Here is a 21,678-nt window from a genome sequence, read left to right on the forward strand (position 1 = left end):
TAATTTACGTTACGTTTAATAGTAACGCCTAAAGGTATGCAATATTTTTTTTAAAATAATTTAGTTCAAATAATCGTTTGAATATTATAAACTGCTACTTGACGTCAACATTCCGGCCTCCCTTTGCAGAAATGCAAAAAGTATAGAATCCATGCATCCGAAAAGTTGATAGATTTTACGTAGCGAGTCCATCGGTGGAGGTATTTTGTTAAAGAAGCGCCTCGATTCGCTACTCAGGAAAAAAAATAAGATTAGTAAATCCAACGTTGAGGGTTGTTTAAAGAGTGCCCTTACTCACTCAGACATGTTAGTGGGAACACAAATGTCAGTTAAAAAAAAATTAAATAGATAAATTTATTGATTAAATTTCAAAAGGTGCTGTGCAGAACCGTCAATAAAATATCAAAAATAATGAATGCATTAAATTAATAAGCTTAAATTTATTATTTGTTTTGTGAAGCAAGATACACCTGGAACACTTCCTGATCGACAGGCAAGAGACATAATTTAACTATAGGGCGTAGAATTTCGCCTTGTTGAGTTTTAACGGTAGCAACGCGAACCTTTCCATCTTTTCCAGGGTGAACAGCCACTATTTTTCCCAGTCGCCATTGAGTGGGTGGTAGATTTTCGTTGCGCACAACTACAACGTCTCCAACTTTGATATTACGCTTAGGAAATTTCCACTTTGTTCTTCGTTGAAGATCGGTCAAATATTCCTCCTTCCATCGTTTTGAAAAAGAGTATAAAATTTGCTGGACTCTTTCCCAATTCCTTAGTTTTTCAATTTCGCCAACTTGGCTTTCGGGTAAGGAGAGCAAGGGTGCACCTTTTAAAAAATGTCCCGGTGTTAAGGGAAGAGGGTCAGAAGGGTTCTCACTAATCGGAGAAATAGGGCGGGAATTCATACATGACTCAATTTTAACAAGCAGTGTGGAAAACTCTTCAAACGTTAGCCTGGAGTTTCCAACAACCTTCTTAAAGTGTGTTTTAAACGACTTTATACCAGCTTCCCATAGACCACCCATATGAGGAGAACCTGGTGGAATGAAATTCCACTTCAAATTCTTTGGTAGATAGAGTTTTTCAGCTTCCAATGTAGCTTCTGATACGGCTTTTTTCAACTCCTTTTTTAATATTTTATTAGCAGCAACAAAATTGGTGCCGTTATCAGAGAAAAGTTGTTGGGGAACACCTCTACGACCGACAAATCTATCAAGAGCAGCTAAAAACGACTCCGTTGAGAGACTTCCTACCGCTTCTAAATGTACAGCTTTTGTACAGAGACAAATAAAAAGACAAGCATAACCTTTTACTGCTTGATAGAACCGACCCTTTTGAACCTTTAGTTCAAAGGGGCCAGCGAAATCCAATCCAACATGAGTGAATGGAAAGGAATAGTTAACCCTTTCGGGGGGAAGTGTTCCCATAATTTGGGTTTGAAGTTCCTTTTTGTGTAAAACACAAACAATGCAACTATTGGTAAATGATTTTATTAAGTTTTTTAGTTTTGGAATCCAAAATGACTTTCGCATTAGGTACATGACTTGTTGGTTCCCTCCATGTAGGGAAATTTTATGGAAGAATCCTACTAGCAATTTCGACAACGGACATGAGTATGGCAATATTATTGGATATTTTTCATTGTAACTCAAATTTGCATTGGTTAAACGGCCGTTGACTCTCATGATTAGGTCAGAGTCTAAGGTAGGGTTAAGCGATAAAATTGTACTATTTTTACTTAACGGTTTCGAGTTACATAGAGCGTTGAACTCTTCACTAAAATAGAAGCGTTGTGCTAGTACAACGAGTCGAGTTTTCACAAAAGTTAATTCATGATGAGTTAACTTAATAGAAAAGTATCTGAAAGGATAAAACCTTTTTCTTTTGCGAGAAGCTAGGTTAATAAATCTAAACAAATATGATATGACTTTTATAGCACGAGAGTAACATGAAAATCTTCTCAAAATATCATCATTTGTGTTTTGATTTACTACAAAGCTTTTAATTTGTTTGATTTCAAGATTCCAATTGGGATCCTTTTGAATCTTCGTTATTGGCCAAGTTTCCTGGGAATTCTTTAACCAACTTGGACCATGCCACCATTGGTCATTGTTTATTAAATTCTGAGGCATTACACCGCGGGAAGCGATGTCAGCTGGATTGTGTTCAGAAGGAACATGTTTCCAAATACAACCTGGCGGACTCTCAGTTTGTACTTTAGAGACCCGGTTTCGGACAAACGTTTCAAGTCGAGATGGGCAGTCACGAATCCAATAAAGAACAATCATTGAATCCGTCCAAAGGTAAACATGATAGTTTTTCAGGCGTAGACTACTTTGTACAGCGTTTACTAACCTTGTTAGCAAAACAGCTCCACAAAGCTCCAGCCGAGGTATGGAAATGGCTTTTAGGGGAGCCACTTTTGTTTTTGAGCAAAGAAGGTTGATAAACACATTTCCAGATGAATCTGAAATCCTAGAGTAGACAGCAGCAGCATATGCACTTAGAGATGCATCGCAAAATCCGTGTATTTCAACACACATATCTGGAGTATAATTGATCCATCTTGGGATTCTGAGATCCTTTATTATAGGAAAGGATTTCACAAAATCTTTCCATGTCTCTAACCGAGTTGATTTTATGGGCGCATCCCATTCGGTTTAGTAAAATTGTTGTTGGCGCAAGCCAACCTATAGGGTCATATATTTTAGCTATATTTGAAAAAAGCTCACGTTTAGTCAAAACAGTTGTTGAAGAAAATAGGTTACATCGAATATAGAAGCAATCTTCCCTTGCATTCCACCCTATACCTAGAACTTTCGAATGTGAATTCTCATCGAACATAAGAAAGTGTTGGTCTAAAACATCCCCCCTAGGAATGTTTTCCAACAAGCGAGGGTGGTTTGCAGTCCATTTTTTCAAGCAAAACCCTCCGGACAAAAGAAGTGCATTTAACTGAGTTTGAGCTTGAACAACAGTATCTAGATCGAACCCTCCAGAAAAAACGTCGTCCACATAAAAATCTGACAATACCATATCCTTTGCTAAAGGATATTGGTTTCCTTCATCAGAGGCAAGTTGATGTAATGTTCGGATTGCCAAATATGGAGCACAGTTAACTCCAAAAGTAACCCTATTTATTTCAAAATCAGCCAAATCTGATTCTGAATTTGACGATCGAAAAATTATTCTTTGGAATCTATGATGATCGGGGTGAACATGTATTTGGCGATACATTTTCTCAATATCGCTATTAAAAACATAGGGATACTGTCGCCATTTTAATAAAATAGTTTGTAGGTCATTTTGAAGAGCAGGACCGGTACACAAAAAATCGTTTAGGCTATGCCCTTTGTTGGTAGAAGCACTTGCGTTAAAAACGACTCTAACCTTTGTTGAAGCACTGTCCGGTTTAACCACAGCATGGTGCGGCAAATAAAAGTTCTGTGTGGAAAGATTTAATTCACCTTTTGACCTAAGCGTCATGTGCTTCAAAGAAATGTATTCGTTCAGAACTTTGTTATACTCTTCTCTGAGCGATATATCGCAAAGAAGACGCTTCTCTTGTCGCAGAAATTGTAAAACTGCACTACTTCTGGAAAGACCTAAATCCGATATATTTAGGTGAGGCTTAAATGGAAGTTTCACTGTATAGCTGCCATCTAGATTGCGAGTTGTTGTATCCGTATACAATTTTTCACAAAATTTATCTTCGTTAGAAAAGGGTTTTATTTCTGGAACTTCTTCGAGTTCCCAAAATCTCTGAATTTGTTTTTCTAAACAAATCTCACTAAAAAATGTATGAAAAGTTGGTTTCTTTAAACCAACTTCACATGGTCCAGAAAGAACCCATCCGAAAACCGTATTTTGAGCAATTGGTGAAAAGTCCTTTTCTTTCTTAACACCTTCACGTAGAATAAGAGGGTAGATATCTGCTCCGATCAAAATGTCTATCGAAGCGGGTTTATCAAAGTTAGGATCTGCCAATCGTAATCCCTTGAGCTCAACCAAGTTTGATGCGTCAACAGACTGCGATGGCAAATTTCCTGTCAGCTTTTTCAAAACAACGGCCGAAACCGGTATATGTACATCAGGGTTGATGCGAGATTCGAGCGTGAGAGGACACATACTCGTTGAAAATTCGCTTTGAACTTGTCCAATGCCACAAATAGATGCATTAGTTGACCGTGTAAAAAGCTTAAATCGGTTCACTACGGATTGTAAAATATAAGTAGCTTCAGAACCAGGGTCGATTAAAGCTCTCAAAAGAATGGTTTGATTATGAACATTAATTTTAACCAAAGCTGTAGCTAGTAAAATATTCTCTTGCTGGTTAACAAGGAAACTTTTAAGTGTAGACGAATTAGAATTTATATCCTTTTCTAAATCCAGCGTTTTTTGTTGTTCTATTTTCGAAGTGGACTGTATGGGGGTGGGGGTGGTAGCAAGAGGAGTTTGAGATAGAGGAGTTGATCTTGTATCCTGAGATGATTGATTTTGTTGGGAAAAGTGAAGCAAACTGTGGTGCCTTCTACCGCACTTGTCGCAAGAAACTTTACTTTTACACTCATATACCGCATGTGTGAGTGCAAGGCAGTTGTAGCAGTACTTTTGGACTTGTACTACTTTACGACGAGATGAAACATCCATGTCCAAAAATTTCTTGCATGAACGCAAGGGATGATTGCTATTGCATACCTTACAACTGAAATTCTTTTGTTCAACATGAAAAGAGTTTACCTTTTTAGAATTTAAATTGGATGATTGATTCGCACCTTTACGGGGACATTGCTTGACTTCTTCAACAGATTCAAGTATCTTGTATCTCGAAGCAAGAAAATCATCCAAAGATTTCCATGTAGGAATTTCATTTTCTTTCGGTAGACTTTGCTCAAAAAGAAACAAAGTGTTTTCAGGGATCTTTTGAGAAATAATAAAAATAAGAATCGGATCCCAATTATCGGTTTTAACACCATAGCTTGAAAGGACCCCTAGACAATCACAAACGGTTCTATGAAGTTTTCTCAAAGCTGAGCCGCTTTCAGTTGAGATAGACGGTATAGAAAAAAGTGCTTTAAGCTGTGTGTTAATTAAGATGCGTTTATTCTCGTACTGAGATTTTAATGCATCCCACGCTAGCTTAAAATTATCTGCCGTCAGTGAAAACTTTTCAACAATGTCATGAGCTTCCTTCTTAGTTTTAAGGCGTAAATGGAATAACTTTTCTACATCACTAAGTCTGGGGTGAGCTATGTAAATTGCTTGGAACATATCACGAAAAGTAGGCCAGGATTTATAATCACCTTCAAAACATTCAGCGTCGCAAGGTGGAACCCTAATTCCATATTCTAATTCAGATCTTTGAGGAGCAACAAGATCTTGTTTTGTATCCTTGAATGTACCCATGTCTATGGAATCTATAATACTACCTACAGTAGTGAAATAATTGGTTGAAACTGATAAATATTTCGATTTAATTGTCAACAGTTTTGTATCATCTAAACTTTTATCTTCGTTCTTCAAACATTTTGTATAAACTGAACGAAAACTATCCCATAATACCTCAAATTCTTTTTTCCAGACTTTGAGCATACCAGAAGTCATATTTTCTCTATTTGGTACATCACGAAAACTATTGATAGTTTCGTTTATTTGCTTCACGCACAAATAAAAATCGTCAGAAAAAGACATATCGAAAACGATAAAAAATGGTACACTTAATAGATCTCGAACGAAGAAAAAAGTTCACAACTAAAGCAATAAACTTTCAAAATTTCTTTTTATTTTTATTTAAATTTCAATAAAACGAGTTGTTAATTGAACGAAAATCTAAAAAATTATCCCTTAATCAAAGAACAGAAAATCCTGAAAAGGATTAAAATACCGTAGATTGATTGTTCACAAAAAAAAAGTTGAAAAGGTTTTAAAAATCACCAGATCGAAGAAACCGTAAGATCGCGAGATCAAAAAAAAACTGTAACGAAACTGTACCTAAACCTTACGATCAAAATTTGTTCCAAATATGCTCACTTCACAAATATATATATATGTATACTTATATGAATCACTTTAAATAATTTTCAATAAGATCAAAAATATACTTTATAAAAAATCACAATCAAATCAATACTTTAATTTAATTTGCAAAAATAATTGAATCAAATTTGTATATTTTATAATGCACAGCACCTACCTTGGGTTAGGGATATGGGATTTCCATCTAGGTGTGGACAACAGCGTAAAACCAAAGTGTGTGGGCAAAAATTCCAATAAAATTCGCACTCCGTAATTATCTCCAAAATAACTCAAGGGGTTATGAGTTTTTAATCCCAAATTTATTTGCTGTCCAAAGTATTTATCTGGCTCGATTGGACCAAAAAATGTTGGGGGGATTCTTCTTAATATGAATCCCAGAGCAAAATATGTTTTTAGCTGGAAAAAGTTCAAAATTTCTTGCAGTACCACAATACGATAAAGAATAAAAAACAAAGATAACCAATTTTTTACCTTCAAGGTTATTTATTATGCTTATTCGTCTAATCTCTTCTAATGTTACAATCGAAGTGAATTACAATTATTTTTTAAGACACGAATGTGCCTTAGTCAAACCGACTATCTCGGTGGTGAAAACTATAAACTTAGTTTATATAAAGGTGAGATTAAGAATAGAGATTGTATGTCTTATAATATTCTCAACTTCATTATTATTAAAATAAACAACTTAATTTACGTTACGTTTAATAGTAACGCCTAAAGGTATGCAATATTTTTTTTAAAATAATTTAGTTCAAATAATCGTTTGAATATTATAAACTGCTACTTGACGTCAACAGTATATATTTGAAAAAGCTGTTAAATATAGAATGTTACGTTAGCTCAACAAAATAAATTTCTTCAATAGTTCGCAGTTCGGTTTTAGAGAAGGGCTCTCTACTGAAGATGCTCTTCTTGAATTTTGCACTTTAATTAATAAAGGCTTAGATGACAAAAAATATTGTGCTGGTTTGTTTGTAGACATAAGCAAAGCGTTTGATACAGTCGACAATAGTATTCTTCTTAAAAAATTACATAATATCGGATTCCGTGGTTTTTTTTAAAACTGGCTTGAGTACTATTTGAAAGACAGGACCCAAGGGTCGGTCTTTGGTCCTATCCTGCTTCTCATCTATATAAACTCTTTGTTCAGCCTTCCATTCGTTGGTAAGGTTACTGCTTTTGCTGACGATCTTGGTATAGCTTATGCCTCACCTAGCCCTCTTAGCATTGTGGCTGATCTAAATTTTGATATCCACCTGCTGCGTATCTGGTTTGCAAAACAAAAACTTAATGTAAGCAACAAGACTAAATTGATGTATTTCAGTTTAAGAACACAAGCGATTCCAGATGTAAATATATTATTCCATGCTTAAAACTGCCAACGTTATAAAATGTTAAGGTAAAGTCTGTTGTGACAATTGTTTTAATGTTGAAATTGTTAATGATTTTAAATACCTAGGTATTTGTTTTGATCAAAATTTGAGTTGAACAAATCACATTTCAACTTTGAAATTCAGCAATATCTACGTTCTTCATTCCGTAGTCTTTACCACCTCAAAAAATTTTGTGATCACAAAACCTTAAAAACAGCTTATTTTGGAATATTCTAAACTTCAGTATGGGATTAGTTGCTGGGTCGGTGCTTACCTAACTAAAATTCAGCCTCTGGTCATTTTGCAAAAGTGTGCTATGAGAAAAATTCTTTCTATGGTGCTCTTAAGATCACTGAACATTCTACCTGTGAGACATTTATATTATTTTAAAGTTTCTAAAATATTTTTTATGAGATGTGGATATCTACTGAGTCCAAACTCAGAGGTCCGCAATTTGCGAAGCAACCATGACAGCTATGTATCCGTCCCCTCATTTCGAACTACTCACTTTAGAAACTTCTACTCCATTGTGTCCTACAACCTCTTTAATATGTTTCCCGAAAATATTCGTTGTATTCGAACCTTAAAATTATACTGATCTTAACCAAATCGAAGTTTTGTTGACCTACATCAATTAGATTTAAACTTAATTATTTGTCTTTTATAACAAAAATAATGTTTTATTCTTTCTTTTTTTTTTTCTTGTATTTAATTTTTGTATTTTCGTTATGTTATGTTCCTTAATATTGTTCACCCCACTAAAGTCATTTAATTATACTAATTGCCATTTATCACTATTTAAATTGTTAAATAAAAAATGTCACTATAACGATTCTTTTTTATAATATTTCTTTTAAAACTTGTATAATTATCCTTTATTACTTTTATAAATGTATTATTATAATAATAATAATAAAAATATAAATGTATTATTATAGTAATAATAATAATAAAAAAAAGAATTAAATAATAATTTGTTATTTTAATACTTTGTTTCCGTTTGCAGTGCTCTGTACATCTCCCAATTATATACCACATCCTTACACACTTACAATAAGTTATTTTTTTTTTCTAGCAAAATATTCTCTAGAAATTATTTATATTTATGACAACACAACGTTTGTCGGGTCACCTAGTTTGTACATAAAAGATACAAGCTTGGTTCTAATACACTTCCTAGGTGTTCACCGGCTTCGTAAAATGATTTCAGTATTTGGTACTGTCTGGAAAGTTTTCTTTGCATTTTGGACCCAAGTCTTAAATGTCAAACCTTTCCAAAAGCTCCAGAAATATCTAAGATATAGCTGCATACTTACTTATTTTTTTTAAGTGCCTTTTTTCATTACATCTGTAATTCGATGTACTCTGTTTATCGTGAAATGTTTATTTCTAAATCGAAACTAATGTTTCGGAATTAGTCTTCTTTCTTCTATCTTTTTGCTGAGTCTTTTTAGTAGCTGTTTTTCGTAAACTTTTGACATGAATTATATAATCTATATCTGTAGGATGCTACTTCAATAAAGTTACTACTATAACAATGACTTCTGCAATTTTATAATGGTGTGGTACATATCTTAGTTTCTTTTAAGGCATTTCTTTTAAGACTTGAGCAGTTGATATATTGTTATGCATGTTTCTTACATTTTTCTGCGTGACAAAGGGTATTCCACATTCTTTGTTCGTATCCACTAATTGTTGGGAATGTTATAAACACACTCCCAAGATGTTCATCAAAAAGATCAGTTTTTTGTTTCGATTTGTCATCTTGAGATTTTACTGGCGGGTTCCGTGTTTGAGGTCTTTTTAGACGCTTTTTTGCTTTCCATAACAAATATTGGGTAGAAGCAGCTGGCGTCAGAAATCTACTTCTACTTAGATAACCATTTTTGAACTAGCGAGCTGCTTTTTTTTAATCAGCTCCTTTTTTGAAAGGATAATTTATTTTAGTTTCTATCGAGTTAAAAAATAATTGGAGCACTTTCTCTTCAGCCTGTTTCACATCAGCAGTAACTTGTTGTACTTTATGATCAATTAGTTCAATTGTTTGCATGGGGGATGGATCTAGGGTTTTAAAACTTTCTCTCAATTCATTTCAGTTTCTTCACGAATTTAGGATTACCTTTTTTAAAAATTATGTTCGCTTCACTGTGATAACAAAATAAGCTTTAAATGTATACATATTAAAAAAAACAACAATTTCTTTTCATATTTTATTAAAAAAAAAATCAAAACAAAAAGTACATGTAAATCTTAAGTTTTGTTTTTCGTATATAAAATTCATGGTTTATGAATTAGCCATAGACGATCAAGCAAGTTGGCTTGAAGCTTTGCCTGTGAATTTTTTCTTTGGAATTTGAACGAATCATTTTTTATTAACGTTAAATTGAAATGGCTTATTAAAAAACCCAATCATTGTTCCTTACGGGTAAGCAGAGGTTCATTTGATTTTTAACAATTGTTCCTTCGAATGATGCATTTTTTATTAAATATTTTAAAGTACTTACAAGGTTTTCTCACGTCTTAACTGATCGAGTCCAAATGAGAATACCGGGACGAAAATCCAACAAACCCAATTTTGATGGACTTTTCGGCCGCTTACTTTTTCAGATGTCTAACCATATCAAGTATAAGACCAGTGTCAAAATTTGTTTTCTCTTGGTGGAACATTTTTCACAAACAAAGCGAGTTCTGACAAAATTTAAAAAAATCGATCCAAGCCATTAACTTTTCACAGAATTAAAATGAATTTGAACATACAAAACTATTTCAAGCTCTGGCAGACTATGTTTGCGATTTCTCCACTTTAAGATCTTCATAAGTGGCTCAAAATATTTCTACCAAATTGAGCTTTGTTCGAACCAACCATTATGTCAGAATTCATTTTTAAAAACTTTAAGCAAACAATATTAAATAAGGATTAAATTTTTTTAATATATATTATTTAAGAATCGACTGCACTTCTCATTGAAATAAACATTCTGTTAGGAAATACATTTTTAAATTTATTTAGATAGACTTCGTCGCAGAGGAGAAAAATAACCAGAACTTAGTTTTCGAATTCAAGTGTAAGAGAACTTAATCCATAGGTGAGCCTAGCTTTTTACCAATTCCAATTTAACTGCACCGGACAACATCCCTATTATTTTATTCGTACAAAAAATTAGTACAATACTCAGTTTTTTGCATTCATGTAATTCAAAAAACACTTTAAATGAGAAAGCCGACCGATGTCTGTTGAATTCATTTCAACCGTCATAATTGTACTTTCAGAAATGCCCATCAGTTTGTAGAGTAGGGAGATACTATATCCCAACCACTATGGTGGTAGATTATTCAAAACAAAAGTGCATTTTCTTTTAAATCGTAAGCGCCCACACTGCGATTTTTAATATAAGGGAGTTCATAACCCTTTAAGTTTTGTGGACTAAAAAGGCGGCGTGCGTTGTTGTATTCTTTTTCAGCAAAGGACCTTCAGTAGTCATACCATCACTTAGCTTTTTAATATACTAGTAAGTAATTACCTCCTTTGAATCAGAACCTCTGAAATGCTTGTTTAAAAAACTAACCCACTCGCCCTTAGCGTATTTTAAACTAATTTGATGTTTTCCGATGTGTTTGGTTGGTTTTATACATATTATACATGTTAACAATGTGTTGGTTTTTCCATTTCCGAAAAGTAAGAATTGTGAAAAAGCTGTAAACATGTTTCTAAAACATCTTAATCAACCTTAGAAGTGTAGCGAAGGAATTTCATGCGAATTTTCCGTGACAAAAAAAAAAACATAACACAAAGTTTTCCAATAAAAGGTTACAGCCCGATTTTTACACCACTATTGCAGACCAATCATCTTGAGATATGTATTTGAAAATATTGCTGATGTGTTAAAGAAAACCCAGGTTTGTGGGTTTTTGGCCATCTTTGGAATTACCCGTTTCTCAAACGACATTTAACTGTTTATTAAATTAAGACACGAGAACTTAAGCCTTTTGATCTCGTATCATCGGATTTTTATCGATAAAATCATCTTAAATGATGAGACTCGGAAGCTACTTTAATAAGTAGAGTGCTCGCATTTGAGCTACGGAATAACTAGGTATTGATGTCAAAAATGTTTATTTTTCACAAGACAATACGTGCCACACAAGCCACGAGCCAATAGCCAGTATTGCAAAAAAAATTGTTCAAACCATGTTATTTCTTGAATAGTTAATCAAGATCTTGTGATTTAATTATTTTTTTTACGGACAAGGATTAGTTTAAGACCTTCAAATTAGAACTCGTCAAGTTATCGAGGATCCAATTGTACCGTAGAAGCCGTTTGATAGATATTGCTTTCCATCTTCTTCTTATGAACATCCACTGATTTTTTTAAGAAATATTAATTTTTGATAACAAAAACAAACATATTTTTAAAACCCCACATCGGACTATGTACATACAGCTTAAAATATTTTTGATGTTCAAAAAAAAGAAACATTTCAAGTCAATGATAACTATTGTTTGCGTAGGTAGCATCTACAGTGAGTGTCATTAATATTCGGTTTTTATCATGCAATTTCTTTTTTTCATATTTTCCACTTATAAACATTATTATAAATCTTAGTATTTGTTTATTTTATTTATGAATGAATATATTCTTTACAATTGATCAAAAATTATCCGCCATTTACCATCCTCCGCTAAGATTATTAGATGTAAACGCATAAAGGCTGAATGTAAACGCTCCATTAATATTCGGTTTTTTCTTCCTCTGCTTGTTTTGACATTTCTTAAGACTAACGGTTTGTTTTTTTTTTAATGTAAAATTAAACCAAACTAGTCTGTAGGTTTTCTGCGTACATTTGTAAAGTAATTAGAAGTCAAACATTATAGAATTATTCAATAAATAAAACATGGGTCGTAAAGGACAAAATTCGAGTCTTGAAACAAGAAAACTTGTGATTATTCAACACGAAAAAGGTGAAACTTACAAGAAAATTGCAGAGTTATTAAATATGAAGCCAAACACTGTCGGGGATATAGTCCGGAGATACAAAAATGAAGGAAGAATCGAGCCAAAGAAGCAGTTGGGCCAACCAAAAATCTTACGGCGAAAGAAGAACGGCTTATAGTACGAAAGATCAAAGCTAATCCTCGTTTACGTGCCCCAAAAATAGTTGAAGAAGTCAGAATTGAATGCAAAAAGCAAATGTCTTATCAACCATTCGTCGTACCATCAAAGCATATGGCTAAGGTGGTCGTGTTGCCCGAAAGAACCCCTTCATTAATATGCGCAATAGGAAAATTCTAGTCAACTTCGCGAAGGAGCATAAAAACAAGGATGCAAGTTGGTAAGACGACGTTATTTTTGCCGACGAGAGTAAGTTTAATCTCTTTGGTTCAGACAGAAGGGTTATGGTTTCTCGGAAACCTAACGAAGAGCTAAAGGGCAAAAATTTAAAATCAACTGTCAAACATGGCGGCGGGCACGTCATGGTTTGGGGTTGCATATCTGCAAAAGGCATGGGGAATCTTGTTTTCATCGACGGCATTATGAATAAAAAACAATATTTGAGAATTTTGAGACAAAGTGCTGAGAGAATGGGTGTTTTGCGCAGTTTCAAGTTTTACCAGGACAACGATCCGAAACATAAGGCTCATGTTGTTAGAGAGTGGCTACTCTATAACTGTCCAAAAGTTATCCAAAAGCCTGCGCAATCCCCAGACTTAAACCCCATTGAAAATTTGTAGGATGAATTGGATCGAAGAGCTCGTGAAAACCCCGTTACTTCAATAAGTGGACTTAAAATTCGAGACCAAGAAGAATGGAACAAGATTAGTGTTGAATATCTTTCCAAAATTATAAAAAACATGCCTTAAAGACTTCAAGGAGTCATATCCAATCAAGGTTATCCGACAAAATATTAAATCATTTCTTAAAAAATTAATTTCTTAATGATGCATTTGTGTTTTTATAAAAAATATTAATGAACTCTGTTTTTTTTTTTAAAGTTTTGTTCCTTTTCTATTTTTTTCTTTGGTAACAAAAATTATACCATTTAATAAGAAATAATAAATTCTTTTTTTACAAGCAAGAAATAGTTGTATATATTTTATTTTTAAACACCAAGTCGAAGTAAAAAAGAAATTAACAAAAACCGAATATTAATGGCAGTCACTGTACATACATAATGTATGTAATTATCGTGAGTAAATAACATCAACATTAACTACCTTCAGCAACAATTTATTAAAAAAAGGGTTCTCCATGTTTGAAAAAAATGTGAGTTTCGAATTATAAGAATTTATAAAATCATTAATTTTGTATTTTAAAGGTCTGAAAAAGTTATTAGTAACAAAAAGCAGATAAGTCCAGTTGATGGAAAAAAATATTGAACTCACTAAGGGATTCTGCACAAAAGTTGGAGCACATTCAAAATGGGAAAAATTTTCTGTAAACCTGAATAGCTTAGGGCCGCAAGAACGTACTTCAGAGAAGTGGCAAAGAGTATGGGTCGACCTAAAATGCAAAACAAAGAAGAAGAAAACAAAATCGAAATATCAGCCACTGGTGGTGGTCCAAATAGACTTCACCACTTCAGCGATATGGAAGAAGCTGTTGTAAGTTTATTGTGTTAATCCACCCGAAGGGAATTTGGTTTGGAAACTATTAACACCTCAGATGAAAATGATTTATTGACTGAAGAAACCGCATATGAACGATCAACCCATCAGATTGACCCGAATCCAGTTGAAGTTGTTGACCAACAGCAGTAAAAAAACGTCTTCAAAGAAAAAAATTAAGACGATAGAATATTTTTATTAAAAACCCAGACTGGCAGACCAAATGAACTATCACGAAAGTATGCTGAATATTCTGGGTGATATTAAAAAAAGTATGAAGTATATTGAATATTTTTGTATTTCCAGTTCCAAAGGGTTGGATGCATCTCTCAAACTCCTTTGCATTCTCGCCATTTTAATGAGTTCAGAATCATTTGATTCCTCATCATCATCAAAAAATAATTCAGTCGAAGTAATCTTTAATTTGTTTTGATTTTTTTTATTTGCTTTCAAAACTTCTGTCAGATAGCACAATATTTTGTCTATTGATTTTCACAATACCGATTTTATTTGAATTGATATACATAGTCTATCGACCGTAATTCGGTTGATAGTTGATCTTCGCAAAAAGGCTGAATGAATCGATGTTTGAACCTGTTCACACAATTTTGTGCGTGATTGTTCTTGCATTGCATTTAGAGGTTGACTTTTGAAAGTGTTTGACTTGAGTTTAATAAAGTGTAATCAGCTGGTAATTAACATACTCATTCTTATACGCATTAAATCGAGTGTGTGAATCTATTTAACACTCCTTATAATGTACAAATCTGAACGGAAACATGTAATTTATCAAATATGTGTATACCGCATTGAATTTTAAGTCTTTAGATGTTGAATAGAAAATATTTACTACATTTAAAATACAAAATCTTTATTTTTATTCGATTGTAGGGAGTTTGTTTGGTCTTTCGGTGGATGCATTTATATTTTAATTACATTTTTTCTTTTGCAGACAACCGACGACAAACGAGACAAGCGTTCCCCATCTAAACACCTACTAAGCTCACCCGAAGATGCTTGCTCTTGGTGATTGGACGAGTACTGACATGTTTTTTCATCGTGGAATGTCGTTTGAAATTAATTTTATGATTAAAAAAAGTTTTATGAATAACTATTTATGCAACATTGATTAGTGATTACATGAATCCTTGTGCAAATAAAATAGTTAAATCATATGCGAACATGTTATTTAGGTATACATAGGTTAGGATAACCCCATTTCTGTTTTTTATATAAGTCAGGGTAGTGAAAAACGTAATATTTAATCCTGAAACCTCAACACATAAAAAGGTTTTGGTTAGCATGCTGCCGTTCACTAAAAACCTTTTTCTCTCTTTTTTAACAAAGAGCACACACATTCTGCCGAATAGGATTGATATCAATTGTAGATTGCTGATCTCAACGTACCTCCAACCTTTAACTTAATTCCTTATTTGATGCACTCAGAAAAAACACCCAATTCAAGGCTACATCAAAGTTAACCTCAAATTTATGAGCTCTTTTATTTTCGTCCTATGGCTTAGGCTTTCGTCAGCCTAAAACATAAGTTTTTTTGTTTTTATAAAATTGGTGGTTCAAATAATAACAAGTAACTTTTTATTATGAAAAACAAAATGACTGCCTCATTAAAACCACCAACGTTTACAATCAAAAAGTCACAACTAAAAGGTTGAGTATTGTGTAAGTAATTTATTACTTTCTCTTATTTGTTTTTGTTCTATTTCATAATGTTGTACATGTAAGTTTAAAATTAATTGAGTTTTCTTTTTGTTTGGGTTATAAAAAAGCAAACAAACAAGTTTACCATTGGTAGCCTACACCTTGTCTTTGGTAGTTCATATTATTGCCGCCACCGCGTCCAGAATTCATCGAGTTATAATTGTCTTTGCCCATGCCATTCCTTCCACCACTACCACGACCACCACCTTGCATATTGTCGTTGCCAGAATTATAGAAATTGTTATTACCCCCGAAGTTTTGGGATGATGAATTAGCATTATTATTGAAGGGCATGTCATCGGAGGCTGAACGCCTAGGCTTTAGCTCGACAACACCCAATCCAAGGAATACCATAAAGTCACGACTACGCAGAGCCTGGAAGCACTGCTCATCGACGCAAACCGTGATCCTTTGGCCATTGCCATCGGTTTCACGATTAAGAACACGCCATTGCTTGGCATTCAGAGAGTTATTCTGTTTTTCAATAATACTGAGAATTTCATCGGGGCCGCGGAAATCTGCTTGCAGATAGAAAGTGAGAATCGCAGGCTGGGGGAGAGCGTTGCCCTCGACCATACGAACTCCAGCTCTCTCCCAACGTGAGACTAACATTCCCAACCAGTTGTAACTCAACTCGTCAGCGCAAATGACCTTCAACCAGCCGTTTTGAGAACTTGTGCCCAAGAAGCGGATCAATGGACCGCCTTGGGGAATCTTCAAGATCTCATTGGTGATGGCCTCTTTGAGCGCATCAAGTTTCAAATCATCTAACATGTCATTGGGGTAATTAATGGGCACGATGCCAACTTCAAAGGAAATACTTTGCTGTTGCCGCTGGTTGAAGTTGCTATTTTGCATATTTTGCAACTGTGATTGGTTCTGGCGTTGGGATTGGTTTTGGCGTTGAGATTGGTTTTGCTGGCGTTGGGATGGCATCTGATTGCGTTGGGATGGCATTTGGTTGCGTTGTGAATGGTTTGACTGGCGATTATTACTGTAAGGAGCTGGACGCTCGTTACGGCGCGAACTGACAGTGGCTGCAACTCGCCTGTCCGAGTTGGCACCCCGTCCTCCGCCAGCGTTTTTATTCTGCCGCATGTTCTGTGGGAGAAGTATGCCAGGCGAGGCAGCGATGTTTTTCAACGCCACAGCTTTTTGGTTTGGAGCCTTAGAGCCCGCACCAGCTTTTTCTGGAACAGCTTTGATAGGAGCAGCCTTCACTGGAGCCACGCGCTGGACGGGAGGTTTTTGGGCCTGTTTTGCCCTTCCGATCGGAGCGGCCCCACCTTTTGGTGGATTATTTTTTGGGCCTGCTGCGTTTTGGTGGAGGGGTCCTTTAGCAGTTTGTTGCTGATTTGCCCTTCCTTGTTGACCCATAGGACCCCTTTGATCGTTTCGGCCTTGGTTATTTCTCATGTCAATTGGCTGGGTAACCCGATTTGCAATGAGAGCTGCAAAAACGAGTTGACGAGCAGCTTCAGGGTCCATTCCAGCGTCAACTAATATTTTTACCTTCTTGCGTTGGGCGCCGCTTAATCTTAGCATTGGCGAAGAATTAGCGGGCAGATCAACCGCAGGTTTCACAATTGCCTGCTGATTTCCACCTACAACGGGACCTTTAATACCTGACTCGAGGAGCAACTCTTTAGCTCTTTGTTCAGCTAGAACAGTTTCAATAGCTTGGGCGGCTGGCATACGTTTCTTCTCCATTAACCTAAATACCCTCTTCTTACCCTCTTGTGAAATCTTGTTCGATTTAGGACGAGATGATGAATTCTCCATGTTCTTTAGAAAGTCCAGACATTTCATGCATATGACCATGTTAAGCGAATCTGCTTTGGAGAACTACAAGTTTAAAAAAAAGCGCAAATTCGTCATCAAATAACTTTTACAATATTTAAGGTCAAAAAACTCATTAAATTACCTTAACACCGCTCATTTCTTCAAGAACAATTGTAAAGGTTTTGGGTAGAGCATTGATTTTTGTCACGGCATTTTTCTTCGGCACGTTCATGCACAATTTACAGGCGTTATCTATTATATGAAGAAAAAGAATGTTTAAAATGTTGCTTTCTTTGGTTTAGAAAGAGTTTTATATTACTTGGAGCCATGGTGATGGTTTTTTTTTTGTTTAAAAGTATTAATTAATAACTTAATACGGTATACTATTGAAATTTAGATGCACAAACAGCCGACACTTGTTTTAACGCTATAACGCCTCGAAAACTTTAACAATTTTGATGAAAATTAAAATGGAGGAGCGCAATTTATTGAACCTGGATGAGTTTTTTTTTTAATTCTTTGTCATTAACCACACTACCTTATCATAAATGGCTTGTGGTAAGGTAGTTTCGTTAAATTAAGGTTAGGTTATGATTACATTAGGGAATGGATTTAACAAATCATTGTTGTTTGTAATATATTGAAAAAGTTTTAGAAAATTATTTAATATTGGTCTGTTATTAATAATAAAAAATAAAATAAGTTTTCATGAATTGTATATAACAAGGTCTTCTGAAGTGTTGAATAAAAATGAATATTGATATTTCATTTTGTCAAGTTTTTAAAAAGTTGAAAATGTGAGAATGACTGCATTTAATTATCGAAATTGATTACAACACATAATACAATAACAGCTTGACAAGGTGCTTTCTATATGGGTCAATTGCGGAAATCTGAAAATAAGTTTCCATTATGACAGGTAGATGGATATTTTGTGTCTTAAATGGCAAGGTAGTGTGAACTGTAGTTGAAATAAAAGAGGCATAACATTTTTGAAAAGTAATTGTTCATCTGCATTTCATTTTGGCAAAAAAAGTGAGATAGAGAGAAAAGAGCGAAATTTAAAAGATTGTCGTGAAGGCAAACATCTTCATCTTTATTATAGCATTATATTGTATTTAATAAGTGTTACAAAAGCCTAACATTTCCCCTTTTTATAAATTTTGTTATTGTCTTCAGACAATAGTATCTTGAGATACTATTTAAAATTTAATGTTTTCACTATATACCAAATTATAAATTTCGTTTATCATTGTGAGGCTATCGAAAACAGTATGTACCCAATTAATACCCATTTTTTTGCTTTATTTCATAACACTTTTGCTAATGCTTGCAACAACACTGTTCTGTCAAAAATTATTGTAATTTATAGGAAGTAAATAGAGTTATTACCTGTGTAATTTCTTCTATTACCTCCTTCTACGTTTCAATTAGTAAATATAAGGAAAAAAAATATAGCTGTATGAAAACTGCATATCTTGGATCTGCATCGTTTTATTTATTTATTTTGATTGGGGATACTAAAACGCTGTTAATGTAAGGTGTCGTTGTTGGGATCGGTTTTGCTGGCGTTGGGAGAGCATTTGATTACTCTGGGTTGGCATTTGATTGCTTTGAGATGAAATTTTAGATGTGTTTTACTACCACCGATGCCACATATAGGTTTTTCTAGCAATTTTTTGTTTGAAAATTGTATGGATTGGATCAACATCGTTATATCTTCACAGATATGGATAATGAAACTACCTAAAAGAAGTTTAATTTTAGTTTCCTTTCATTTGCATTTTATTTCAACTCTTCACTTCCGTAAAAAGTATTCGAGCCCTTATGAAATATAATACAATTATTGTGTTACCAGCTTAAAACAGTTTGAGGCTCCGTGTCGGCAGAGTAGTTTAAGAGTTGATTTTGACATCACACTCAATCTGTCACTAAATGCTTTTATACGTCGTTATTTTTTTGCAACACATTTTTAATAAACGTGCGCTTTCAAAAACAAAATTCTTTTCATGTCATAAAACTTTATTACAAAATTCAAAGAAAATAATCAATCTCTAAATCTGCAAACACACAAAAATACAAACCATACAAAATGGACCCCAATAGAACAATAAAGCAATTCCATGAAATGGAATTAGACGATCGAATATTAAAGGTAAAATTCTTACTTCTGATTAAAAAAGTAAAAGAAAGATTTCATTAAGTTCCATTGTAGGCCATATCCCACCTTGGCTGGACCCATCCAACCCTCATCCAAGAAGCAGCAATTCCACTTCTTCTCGAAGGCAAAGATGTCATAGTGAGAGCTCGCACGGGCTCTGGCAAAACAGCCGCCTTTGCATTGCCAGTTATTCAGAAAATCCTAAATTCCAAATTAAATGCCGTCGAACAGTCCATCAGTGCTCTGATCTTATCGCCCAGCAAGGAACTCTGTCAGCAAACAAGAACAGCAATGGAACAAATGGCCTCCAAGTGCGGCAAAGTTATCCGCATTGTCGATGTCTCTTCGAGTGATGTTGTAACACAAAAACACGCTCTAGCCGAAAGACCCGATATTGTCATCACAACACCAGCAAAGATTCTAACGCATCTTCAGTCGGGCGCCATAGATCTGAAGAAATTGGAGATGTTGGTGGTCGATGAGGCCGATTTGGTGTTCAGTTTTGGCTTCGAGAAGGATTTCAAAAAACTCGTTGATTACTTGCCTCCAATTTATCAAGTTAGTCTCAACTTTTTTAAAGAGTGAACATTTTGCTTTGACTTCAGTTGTTTTTTATTTTAAGGCCGTTTTGGTATCAGCGACCATAACCGATGATATCAAAGACATGAAAAACCTGATTTTGCACAATCCAGCAACTCTGAAGCTCGAAGAACCCGAGCTAGTGCCTGAAAGTCAGCTCTCACATCAGAGGATTCTCGCCGAGGAGAACGACAAGCCAGCAATACTCTGTGCTCTTCTGAAACTCAGACTCATTCGCGGCAAGAATGTTATATTTGTCAATTCCGTGGACAGATGTTACAAGTAAGATCACAAACGAACTCTTCTTTTCCTCTTTCATCTAGTCTCTATGATGAACTCCAAATTTACCTTGATTGAGCATGGTTTGACCTTGGCTCACGCATGAACCTACAATCTTCTCTCTGATTTGATTGGAAGACTTAACTTCAATCGAAACTCAATGATAGTTTTATTAAAAATGTGTTGCCAATATCTTTTCAGACTCAAATTGTTCCTTGAACAATTCAGCATCAAGTCATGTGTGTTGAACTCAGAGCTGCCCACAAAGATCCGCATTCACACCATAAATCAATTCAACCAGGGTAATTACGATTTCATTATTGCTTCCGACGAGCAAATGCTGGAAAACCCGGGCCGCGTGAAAAGTGACACAGAATCGGGTGCATCGAGAGGAATTGATTTTCAGTGTGTGTCCAACGTGATCAACTTTGACTTCCCTCTGGATGTGAATTCGTACATCCACCGAGCAGGAAGAACCGCCAGAGGAACGAATAAGGTTGGTAAACGTTCGCTGCTTGAAACTTCTAACTTTTAATGCTGTTGTTCATCTTTCCAGGGATGCGTATTGTCGTTCGTAAGCATCAAGGATCAAGAAGTCAATGACATTGTAGAAGAGCGCCTCAAAAGCGGCTACACAAGTGAAGACACCATCATCAAGAACTATCAGTTCAAACTGGAGGAAGTCGAGCCTTTCCGTTATCGAGCGAAGGACGCCTGGCGGGCCATAACCCGCATCGCAGTCCACGAGGCACGTTTGCGTGAAATCAAAACAGAAATATTCAACAACGAGAAGCTGAAGAGTTTCTTTGCCGACAACAATCGGGAATTGCAAGTGCTGCGCCACGACAAACCCCTGAAGGTGATCAAGATTCAACCGCATTTGTCGCATGTGCCCGAGTACATTGTACCCAAGTCACTGAAGCGATTGGCCAGCAGCACAAACCAACGAAGTTCCAAGCAATTCAAGAGCTTCTCGTTGGCGAAGTCGACGTACGAAAGTCAGCAGGACAATCCTCTTCTCTGCTCGTCCATTGACTATGCCAAGAAGCGTGCGCCTCGCAGGAAATGAACAAAACTAAATTTTTTATTTTTTTTTTTAAACTTGTCAACCAAATAAAATTGTTTTTATTTAAATTTCTTTT

At 34.9% G+C, this 21,678-nt stretch overlaps 2 protein-coding genes across 2 annotated transcripts; one reads left to right on the forward strand and one right to left on the reverse strand.

The window, feature by feature from the left end:
• Positions 1–15,685: 15,685 nt before the first annotated feature.
• Positions 15,686–18,017, reverse strand: LOC129944484 (uncharacterized). The gene is made up of 3 exons (XM_056053938.1): positions 17,837–18,017; positions 17,660–17,769; positions 15,686–17,580 (listed from the first exon to the last, which is right to left on the reverse strand). Exons 1-3 carry the CDS (start codon positions 17,844–17,846, stop codon positions 15,817–15,819), a joined length of 1,884 nt encoding a protein of 627 aa, XP_055909913.1. The 5' UTR covers positions 17,847–18,017; the 3' UTR covers positions 15,686–15,816.
• A 1,474-nt stretch (positions 18,018–19,491) lies between these two features.
• Positions 19,492–21,673, forward strand: LOC129946531 (probable ATP-dependent RNA helicase DDX56). The gene is made up of 5 exons (XM_056056750.1): positions 19,492–19,672; positions 19,733–20,236; positions 20,301–20,539; positions 20,738–21,032; positions 21,093–21,673. Exons 1-5 carry the CDS (start codon positions 19,610–19,612, stop codon positions 21,603–21,605), a joined length of 1,614 nt encoding a protein of 537 aa, XP_055912725.1. The 5' UTR covers positions 19,492–19,609; the 3' UTR covers positions 21,606–21,673.
• The last annotated feature ends 5 nt before the right edge of the window (positions 21,674–21,678 follow it).

This window comes from Eupeodes corollae, chromosome 2 (assembly GCF_945859685.1).
Source record: "Eupeodes corollae chromosome 2, idEupCoro1.1, whole genome shotgun sequence".
NCBI classification, from domain to species: Eukaryota; Metazoa; Arthropoda; class Insecta; order Diptera; family Syrphidae; genus Eupeodes; species Eupeodes corollae.